Source organism: Xenopus tropicalis, chromosome 1 (assembly GCF_000004195.4).
Source record: "Xenopus tropicalis strain Nigerian chromosome 1, UCB_Xtro_10.0, whole genome shotgun sequence".
Lineage (NCBI taxonomy): Eukaryota > Metazoa > Chordata > Amphibia > Anura > Pipidae > Xenopus > Xenopus tropicalis.
The window spans coordinates 194,588,077-194,599,403 of NC_030677.2; the positions used below are offsets into that span (position 1 = coordinate 194,588,077).

The following is an 11,327-nucleotide window of genomic DNA, read 5'->3' on the forward strand; positions in this document are numbered from 1 at the left end:
AATACTTGTCAGGCGGTGCCTTATCGTTATGCTATAGAGGAGGATAACATATGCACTAACACACAGTGCAGTTTTTGTATCTGTTGGTGTTAATGAAAGGACTGAGCCCCTCAACAAAAAATGTTAGAGCAAACCAAATTTTGAAAATCAGATAATTTTCATAAAATGATATGGGACATATTACGAGCCCCTTCTACCTCCTGGGCCCTCCAGTAGTTGCAGAGTCTGCACGCGCCCCTGTTTGTATCCTTACTCAAAACAAGAATCCAACTTGATTTATTTAGATAAAAACATTCAGTTAGTGATGAGCGAATCTGTCCCGTTTCGCTTTGCCATAGTGCAAAACGCATTTGTCGCACAAATTTTTCTGTCGCCTGCATCTTTTTTTTCACCCGTGTCTATTTTTTTTGTTGCCAGCATCCATTTTTTGTCGCCAGTGCTTTTTTGACGCGGCCGCGGGCAATTTTGACGTGATTATGTCCATTTTTGACGCAACCACACCCATTTTTTACGCGCCCGATTTGACGCAACCACACCCTTATTTGACATGAACCCGTCCAATTTGATGCGCGATAAAAAAATACAAAAATTCTGTGCAATGCATTTTTCCGTGGTGAATTTTCATGGAAGTCTCGCAAAACAATTCGCCAATGGCGAAATGCAGAAATTCACTTGAAATGCAGAAATTCACTGAGAATCCATGCCTGGTGAAAATATTCGCTCATCACTACATTTAATCCATTTGTAAATTGGATCATTTGCTCTGGTTTCTTCTATATTTCCTTTATATAATAGCTGACATGTTTTTCAGAATGGTTTTCATGAATTTGAAAAGGCAGAGGTTTCATCAGAAAGTGGGTGGAGATTTGTGACTAGGTTTAACTGGGTGTGGCCAGGACAGATCAGTGAGTAAGTCAGTAATGGAAGGAGGTGTGCAAGAAGCAACAAAGGTTACGATAAAGACAGTGACAATATTGGAAGCAGACCTGGTGATCACAGGGGCCTGGAACGCGGGGTCTCCTTCCTCCATTTCTGCATATAAATCTCCGCTCCACACCGGGTAGGAGAGCGGGCAGGGAGTGGGATTTACTCTGTGCCCTCTGAAGATTAGTTAGGCCACTGGATGAACATTCTCAAAGGCTTATTTTAGAGGAGCTGAACTAATACCATTATTCAACATTTTATAGTGTCAGATCTATTACCTAATTTTAATTTTTACTCTTGAGATTTTCTGGTTCTTATGGGCAATATCACAGATATTTGGAACTAAGTTTATTGCCTTCTCTTCTTTCCATTCCTCCCACCTCCATAGACTGTCATATTTGTAATTTTAAGTGGATATACAGGAATGGGGTCCCTTATCCGGAAACCCTTTATCCAGAAAGTTACAGAAAGGCCATCTCCCATAGACTCCATTATAAGCAAATAATTAAAATTTTTAAAAATGATTCCCTTTTCTCTGTAATAATAAAACAGTACCTGTACTTGATCCCAACTAAGATATAATTACCCCTAATTGGGGGCAGAACAGCTCTATTGGGTTTATTTCATGGTTAAATGATTCCCTTTTCTCTGTAATAATAAAACAGTACCTGTACTTGATCCCAACTAAGATATAATTACCCCTTATTGGGGGCAGAACAGCCCTATTGGGTTTATTTCATGGTTAAATGATTCCCTTTTCTCTGTAATAATAAAACAGTACCTGTACTTGATCCCAACTAAGATATAATTACCCCTTATTGGGGCAAAACAGCCCTATTGGGTTTATTTCATGGTTAAATGATTCCCTTTTCTCTGTAATAATAAAACAGTACCTGTACTTGATCCCAACTAAGATATAATTAATCCTTATTGGAGGCAAAACAAGCCTATAGGGTGTATTCAATATTTGAATGATTTTTAGCAGACTTAAGGTGGCCATACACGCACCGATAATATCGTACGAAACCTCGTTTCGTACGATATTCGGTGCGTGTATGGTATGTCGGCGAGTCGACCGATATCGCAGGAAGCTGCTGATATCGGCCGACTCGCCGATCGGACCAGTTGGAAAATTTTGATCGGGCGCCATAGAAGGCACCTGATCAAAATCTCCCTTCAGAGCTGAATCGGCAGAAGGAGGTAGAAATCCTATTGTTTCTACCTCCTTACCTGCCGATTCAGCCCTGAATGGTGTGTGGCACATCTGACGATGTTTCGTGCGACCGATGGTCGCACGAAACATCGTCAGATCGCCACGTGTATGGCCAGCTTTAAGGTATGGAGATCTAAATTACAGAAAGATTCCTTATCCTTAAGATAATGTTTTATAATATGAAACCCTCGTTGTGCCATTTATGTTGCAGAAATCAGGGTAAAGCTACATCTCAGCTCATAAAACAAAATATGGTAGCTATTAATGCAAGGAAACATGGGAGTTAAATAATATTTGTGTTCTTTAAACTTGGCAAAAATGGTCTCAAATCGCTTCCTGTTACAGATAATGGGAGTTGCTGGGAATAACCGTGATCTCCCAGAAACCCAATTCTTCCTGTGACTCACACCCGCTATAAAGCCTCTTGTTCCCATTATCTACAAAGAGAAGAAATTTAGAAACACGGACTATTTTATGGCGCATGAAATCAGTGGAAATCACACCATGGCTCACTGGATAAGAAAAATGCAATAAGTACCAACAATATATTCCAAGTATTAGTGGGAAACATCACACCTTTATTGACATTCGGATTTTTGCGTATTTATGTTTTGTCTTTTTAAAACCATGGCTAAACTTATTTTCACGAATGGCAATCATTTTTTTTTAAAAAATCCAAATTGAAAAAGCAGAAACAAAAAAAAGTTGTGAAAGAAACACAACTTTTTCGTATTGTCGCAAAAAAGCCAGTTTAAAAAAAACCCAGAAAACAAGCAAAAGAAAGATCATCCAATTGTAAAAGAGACATCTGCCATTGATTCTACTTGATCTACAAGTTTTAGCTGGTGATTTTTGCATTCAGAATTGTCACGGGTTTGTCACATAATAAATTGCAACAATTTCAAAAATTTTTAGACAAAAAACAGCTTTCGGCATAAAAAAAAAACTGAAACAAAAAAAAGCGAGCATTAGCACATGCCCCACTAAATCTCAGTATTTTGTCTGATTGTTCAACAATCGTTCACTGATTGACACATTCAGAGACAGATTTAAAATCAAAATTGCATTTTTGTCATTATTTGAGGAAATTGCAGCAAAAACTTGCAGAAAAAAATCTCAAAAATGTGAGTAATACAATTTGACAACTAAAACCTGGTAAACATCTGTGTTTAAGTTGCAAATTCAGATATTTGTGAACTCAAGTTTTCTGAAAAAATCTCAAAAATATGAATGATAGAATTTGACAACTTAGGGGCGGACTTACTAACACTCGAATGTATCTTGTTTTATGAAACTACAAATAAACTAATTGCCACGAATGTCAGACATTTATCAAAAAATCCAAAGTGAAAAAGCACAAAAAAAGTCTCAGAAAAGTCATAGAAAGGTGCACAGAAACAGCCCCCTCTTGTTTTTTTTTAAAAAAAGTGTTCTGGCAAAACAGAAATAAAAAATGTGGGGAATCTTTACAACTTGCACTTGGGGAAAATGTAGCAAAATCTAGCTTTATTTTTCTCACTAAATCTCATATGTGAGTCATTGTGACAATTTCTTACATTTAACTAATTTCTCACATTTTTTTATTTTTACCATCACATTTTCTTGAATGGGAAACAAACTTTTCAGTATGGGTTGCATCTGATATTATATTAAGGCCATGTGTGCTAAATCTTAAACCACCAGTTCAAACCACCTATTTGAGCAGCAGTCCCCAACCTTCTGTACGTGTGAGTCACATTCAAATGGAAAAGGTTTTGGAGAGCAACACAAGCATCACAATAGTTCAGGGGGTTGTCAAATAAGAGCTATGATTGGCTATTTGATAGCCCCTATGAGGACTGGCAGCCTACAGAAGGTTCTGTTTGGCATAACATAGGGTTTTTATACAACCAAAACTTGCCCCCAAGTCAGGAATAAACTCCCTGGTTTGGGGGCACTGGGAGCAAAATCCAAGGGGTTGTAAGCAACATGTTGCCCCTGAGCCACTGGTTGGGGATCACTGTATTTGAAGCTCAAAATCTTTCCAGGACTTCGCTTATCTCATACCAAAGTGGTAAACATATGAAAATATTACTGAATCAGCCATTCACCCATACTTCCAAGAATATCTAGGATTAGTGATGAGCGAATCTGCCCAGTTTCGCCGTAAAATTCGTGAAACAACAGGCAAATTCACGAAATGACAGAAAATCCATGAAATGTGTTTGTTGTACAACATTTTTGTTGTCCACGTCTTTTTTTGTTGTTGTTGCCTGCATCTTTTTTTTTTTTTACGCGTGCGTCTTTGTTGATGCGATCGCACCCATTTTGACCCAACCACGCCTATTTTGATGCGACCGCACCCAATTTGAGGCGACCATGACTTTTTTTGACAAGCAGCAAATTTATTCTGCAGCAAATTTTCACATAAGTTTTTATATTTCAATTTACTGCGGATCCATGACTGGCAAAAAAATTTGCTCATCGCAGTCTAGGATATCAAAGAAGTGGTAACCTCAAATTCTCTTCAAGGTGGGGTTCCAGGAGTATTAAAGAAAAGCAAATAGACATGCTCCTAAAATCTGTCTCTAGTTGGCTTTCAGAGGTCACCCCTTTAGATTAGAGGAACGGAGCTTCCATTTGAAACAGCGTAGGTGGTTCCTCATGGTGAGGGCAGTGAGGTTGTGGAATGCCCTGTCGGGGGATGTTGGGTAGGGGGTTTCTCACGGTGAGGGCAGTGAGGTTGGGGAATGCCCTTCCTAGTGATGGGGTAATGGCAGATTCTGTTAATGCCTATAAGAGGGGCCTGGATGAGTTCTTGAACAAGCAGAATATCCAAGGCTATTGTGATACTAATATCTACAGTTAGTATTACTGGTTGTATATATAGTTTATGTATGTGAGTGTATAGATTGGTAAGTATAGGTTGTGTGTGCTGGGTTTACTTGGAAGGGTTGAACTTGATGGACTCTGGTCTTTTTTCAACCCTTTGTAACTATGTAACTATGTTGTGCCCCCCCAGAAAAGCCTTTGAAGCTGCCTAGGGGTCCAGCCCCACTGCCTTAAACTGATGGCGCCCACAATCTTTCACAGTAACAAGAATAGGAATTGCCACAATTTTGGTGCACCAACTATAGTCTGGGGAGACCATCATTTAACTTGTACTCACTGGGAAGTGACCACTAACAACGTGAAGCATTTTAGACTTTTTCCCAAGCGCAATAAAACACCCTGTTTGTCAAATAACATGTTTCAGATTTCTTTTAAAAAACATTCCTATAAACAAAATCAAAACAGCACCAAAAAACAAAACCAATTTACGGACACCATTTATTGAATATCAGGTGTATATACAGTATTATACATGTTATTTTTTTCAATATGTGTGGTTCCATTGTTGTTCGTGCCCCGTGACTAGTTTGGTTTCATAGTTAAAAGCCGTTTTGTAAACAGAAACATCTTCCGCTGTTTCCAAAAATATATGCAAAGTTTGCTTTGGGGTTTTACAGAACTTTTCGGTTTTCCTCTCGTGTCCAACGCACAAATCACAATAAATCTGATGCAGGTTTCAGCCGCACTGAAAGGGAAAATTAAATGTCATGTGGAAAATCAAAACATTTTTCTTTCTAAACAACAGATGAAAATGAAAAAAGTCATACATTTTCTGCCATTTTAATTTCAACATCATTTGAAAATAGTTCTGCTCTACCCCACACACTGCAGCCTTTCCGGCTGGCACGGCATAAAATAAGCCCAGAAAACAATATAATATAACGTTGTTTTATATTGTTAAAGAGTAAAAGAAGACAAAGACGCTTTCTCCATCAGATTACGACTGTATTTCCCCATCTCGTTCTGATACGCTGCTTAGCTTTGCCTTAACTCTTGATATTTCACAAATATGACTTTGTCTGTAGTTTAACGATGTGTAAAATTCCACGCAAAGCCGTTTTCGTCAGTTTTTCCAATAGCCGGCACAACTTGTTATTACTTTTAACGATTGCTTTTAAAATATTTGCCAACGGGACATGGTTTGTGGCGCACCTGCACACATTACGCAGCAATGGCTGCCAGCATCATTATTTCTGCTCTGGGGAATATGTGCTAAAGACATCGGATATTGACCTTTAGACTTGTGCCCATTCACTGCAAACAAATCTAAAAGTGCCTGAATTTATAGAAAAATACTTTTGAGTGGCAGGAAATTATAATTAAGCAGCTTTATTTGGGGGTTTGCAGGAGTGTAGCTAGAGGCAAATGGGCCCCCTCCTTCTCCTGCACCAAAACATCTGGAATAAAGGAGACGGCTAAAGTACTTGCTTACATATGTGTGCCCACAAGTGCCATTTACCTGCCCCTCTTTATATCTCACATACACCTGCCCCCAGTTTTTATATTATTCCACCACTTTATCAATCACTTGTCAACCCATTTAAGTCTTTTACACAGTGTCGGACTGGGAACCCAGGGGCCCACCAGAAATCCTTTGACCCTAGGTGTTTGTGAAGGTTCTCATTCATCCAGGTCATGGTATATTTTTAGTAATAAGTCAAATCAACTGAACTTGCTGTGTTTTTCTTGAAGACGTCTTGCCAGTTATCCAGCTGGCTTTCTCAGTTCTGAATTACTACAGATATACTTAGAACTTAGGCCCACTTTACAAACTATTTTTCCTCCTTTCCTCACCCAACCTCTTTATTCTCCCAGTCTCTTTTATTTACATGCTAGCATCTATCCTTCTATCTATTTCTACTCTTTCTTCCCATTCAGAAATAGGGAATGACCATGAAACAGGCCAAATGATCCACTTACACCTGGGCCCACCGGGAGTTTTCCTGGTATCCTGGTGGGCCAGTCCGACACTGCTTTTACATGAATGTTCCCAGCTTGGGCAGAGAAAGGAGAATGGGGGTTGACACCTTTGCCTACGTACACTTTACCGACTGCATTTAACATATGGAATTGGCCCATTCAAATGGCAGGAAAAAGGGCAAGGGTAGGCTTGCAAACTTCTGTATGTTTGGATTTTTTATTATTCCCCATAATCCTTATGGTTTGTGCATCTCTCACCCATTCAGCCTTTGTAAACCTTTCATTTTTAATTAATTTCCTTTAGTTCCTGGATGAGAACTGGACTAAGGGGCAGATTTATTGTGTGGCAAAATTCGCCACATATCGCCAGACTTCACTGTGTAAAAAAATCTTGTAAAATGTGCGTTATTAAAATAATAATAGATAAATACAAAGTATAACAATAAATACAAGGTACAGCTGCAATAAGTTAAGAGTCAGAGACAAGAGGATGGAGGTCCCTGCCCCGTAGAGCTTACAATCTAGATGGAAGGGTAATAGGCCCTTAAATGTGCCTATTCAGGAGCACTGCAGTCTGAATGCGCCATGTAGATTGGTTTTGTAGTTGTGCTTAATCCTTCTTTCAACATTTTCCATAGACTTATATGGGTGGTTCACCATTAACGTACATATATGTTATAGAATGTCCAATTCTTAGTAGCTTTTTACTTGGTCTTCCTGTTTTATCTTTCTGACTCTTTCAGCTTTCAAATGGGGGTCACTGATCCCAGCCGCTACCATTGTGAGGCTGATATTTTTTGTTATTGTTACTTTTTATTGCTTATCTTTCTATTCGGTCTCTCTCCTACTCATTTTCCAGCTTTTAATTTAAACTACTGCCTGTTTGCTAGGTAATTTGAACCCTAGCAACCAGATAGGTGCTAAAATTCCAAACTGCTGTTGCTGAACTAAAAGCTAAATAATTTACAAACCACAAATAATGAAAGAAAAATGAAGACCAATTGCAAAATGTCTCAGAAATGATTATATATCATTTAGGGGTTATGTGTGACCAGTTCAGTAACCAATTAGCAGTTAGGTTTTCTACACTTAGAAATTGAAATATTGGATATGTTTGTTACTACAATAATTGTTTCATGTTTAAAGAATAAATCAACATTGCCTTATTTTTCTTTCAGGTATACTGGAGATAACATCTGTGGACGTGGGGGTTGTGGCAGTGAAAGCCATTAACAGCAATTATTACTTAGCCATGAATAGGAGAGGAAAGATCTACGGTTCGGTAAGTAACTATCTAAACGAGCAAATGGTTGGGGTAAATCCAGTATCTGGAAGACAATGCCCAATATTACACAGTTTAGACCACATGTATCAGCACTTGCATCTATACCGGTATAGGATCCATTATACAGAGACATCTGAATTACAGGAAGGCCATCGTCCATAGATGCCATTCTAATCAAATAATTTAAGTTTGTAAAACTTATGTCCCTTTTCTCTGTAAGATTAAAAGTTTATTGGAGCTATATGAATCCATATTGGTGCCAATACAATCCTATTGTGGTTATTTTCTGTTTAAATTATTTTTTAGTAGACAAAGTATGGAGATCCAATTTACGGAAAGACCCCTTATGCAGAAAACCCCAGCTCCCGTGCATTCTGGATAACAGATCCCATGCCTCTATATGCTTCAAGAAAGAAATTTGCAAATTGAACTTCAGTAAATCAGTAATATGTGTAATGCTCAGCAGCCTAAAAGATTTACTGATTTACCTACCAGATCTGGTCATTCCACAATATGGCCCTACAATATGTTTATCCAATGAGCTTACCCTTGCACTGAATGCTTAGATCTGCCCTTATGTACTTAGTACTAAAGACTAGAAAGAAGCCAGTATATAGCTTCAATAAACTAACTTGTATATTCAGGGTTGCATTATGTAGAATGAATATACAATATAGACACATTATAAATTATTATTGTATTTGGGGGAGCAGTATATACAAGGGCTTACTACAGGCATTTGTTTCTCAGACACATTGAGCTCCCCTTTCTTCATTCTATATATAGATGAAAATACTTTAGAGAATTCTCCACAATATTCTTCAAAATATGATCTCCTTGTATAAGCATTTTGTGTGTTTTACAGGGGGGTTCCTAAGAACTTTATCCACCCTCGAGTAATCATGGAAAAGAAGGGGCATATTTATTATGCTGTGTAAAACGAATTCGCAAAAAAACAGTGTAAAAAGCTGTGTAAAGTAAATTAAGATTGCTGTCCGTATGCCAGATTTTATGCCATTATTTTACGTAAATTCCGGTGGAAGAAAAAAGACATAAAAAAATTACGCCAGTTTTTACACGGCAAAGCCTGGCGATGTGTGGCAAATTTTCTCGCCATTTTTTACACTGCATAATAAATTTGCCCCTTAGCATTTATCATGCTCTGTAAAAAGTGGAATGAAGCATTACCGGTGATGTTGTTCACGGCAACCAATCAGCAATTAGATTTCAACAATTAGAAAATCAAAGAAAAGCATCTGATTGGCTGCTATGAGCAACATCACTGGTAATGTTTTACCCCACTTTTTACACAGCATGATAAATATACCCCTTAATGTAGACATGTGGCATGCTTTAGTTGGGTTATAAAGCTGTTTAAAAGCATAGAAGTTTACCAAAACTCCTCAGACACCTCCAGGGTCGGACTGGGGGTTGAGGGGCCCACCGGGGCTCCTGTCCCAGGGGCCCTGCAGGTGCCCCCAGCTGGGCGTGTCCCCTAACCCCCCCTACAGGGGCCCCCATAACCCCCTTGCAGGGCCTCCCACCCAACGTCCTCCCCCAAGCGCGTAAATTTGACGCATCAGGGGAGGAGCGGTCAGGAGGGGGGGCGCCGGCAATGGGAAGGGTCTGGGCCCAGTCCGACCCTGGACACCTCAACAGTTGTTGCATGAAGAGCACCATGGGGCTTGGGCATGGGTGAAGCAGAAGTGTTGCTGGGGCAGACCATGGGTGTAACGGGAGGAAGCAGGTAAGGCCTAGGTGCACTTGGATCCCTTTATATCCTGGTTGGCATCTGTTTTCCGTTTGGAACACCTCGACAGTTTCAAGAAGTCTGTAATATATCTTTGTATACTAGTCATTTCCAATGAGCAGCAACTCATTTATGCTAAATGTTCGGCGAGATTTACCGGTAGCATTTCAATTTGCAATTACTTTCCTGTTTCTAACAGCTGTTTCTGTTTTCCACAGAAAGAATTCAATATTGACTGCAAGCTGAAAGAGAGGATAGAGGAGAATGGCTACAACACCTATGCGTCACATAACTGGAAGAATAACGAGAGACAAATGTTTGTGGCCCTAAATGGCAAAGGGATTCCAAAGAGAGGACCAAAAACAAGGCGGAAAAATACTTCGGCTCACTTTCTTCCAATTGTCGTATAACCTCAGATGAAGGAAATGACATATTTCTGTATTAAATACTTCAGTACTGTTCTTCAAGAACCCGTAGTGTGTACTCGCCTCCTGCTTTGATTCTAACGGGGGAGGTCCATGATGGATGATGTTCCTACTTGGATTTTAGAAGGACATTTTTTTATTGACTTTGTGGTGACTATGGCCAGATGGAGAAGGAAAAGCAGCCAGTACCTGTGTTACATAGAATTATATTTGTACAGTCCGATTTAATGGATACAAGACAATCAAATCATTGATCTACTGGGAAAGTTATTTATGGATTACTTCTTCAAATCAAAGACTTTCATGGCTCATTCAGTTTCAGCGCTCCCAATGAGCAGTGAGACGTGTAAGAATTTACTGGAAGCACTTGGGTCAAAAGTATCGACGATGTATTTTTTTTTTTTTTTTGAAGAGTCAACGTGAAGAATGGTTAGGATTAAAGAAATATAAACGTACTGAAACTGTTCTAACAAAAATGAATATTATGGTATGCCTGTGTACTTTTACCTTCATCTCTTTCTGTTTCTTTGTAAGTTATTTATTTAATAGAATGTTTGATACCTGTCTTCTGTGTTTAAATCGTTTGTCTAAAATTCCAAAAAAAAAAAAAAATATGATGTCACTTTTCATAGATAGATGTCTCTGCTTCAGCATCATACTACAGTATGTGTCTAGGCTTGAAAACACAAGAACACGTTGACTATCATACAAATTCCTTTTCTCTTATGGTTCATTTTCAGTCGGACATGACTCAAGGATAGATAGACTTTTTACGTTTTAATGAGAAGAAAGAGTTTGGAATAAAAAAAATAAAATAAAAGTCAAATATATCATTGGGAAAAAAAAAACATAAATAAACAGTGTTTGTGAGCTCTTCAAGGCAAGACCTTTGGGAGGTATTTGTTGATTAAAGTTTGTTGGTGAGGAAAACTGACAACA

At 38.7% G+C, this 11,327-nt stretch overlaps 1 protein-coding gene across 1 annotated transcript in view; it reads left to right on the plus strand.

The window, feature by feature from the left end:
- Positions 1-11,000, plus strand: part of fgf10 (fibroblast growth factor 10) — a 72,196-nt gene extending 61,196 nt beyond the window's left edge. Inside the window, 2 exon segments of the mRNA NM_001016169.2 lie at positions 8,107-8,210; positions 10,182-11,000. Coding sequence (NP_001016169.1) covers positions 8,107-8,210; positions 10,182-10,373 — 296 coding nt within the window. The 3' untranslated portion in view covers positions 10,374-11,000.
- The last annotated feature ends 327 nt before the right edge of the window (positions 11,001-11,327 follow it).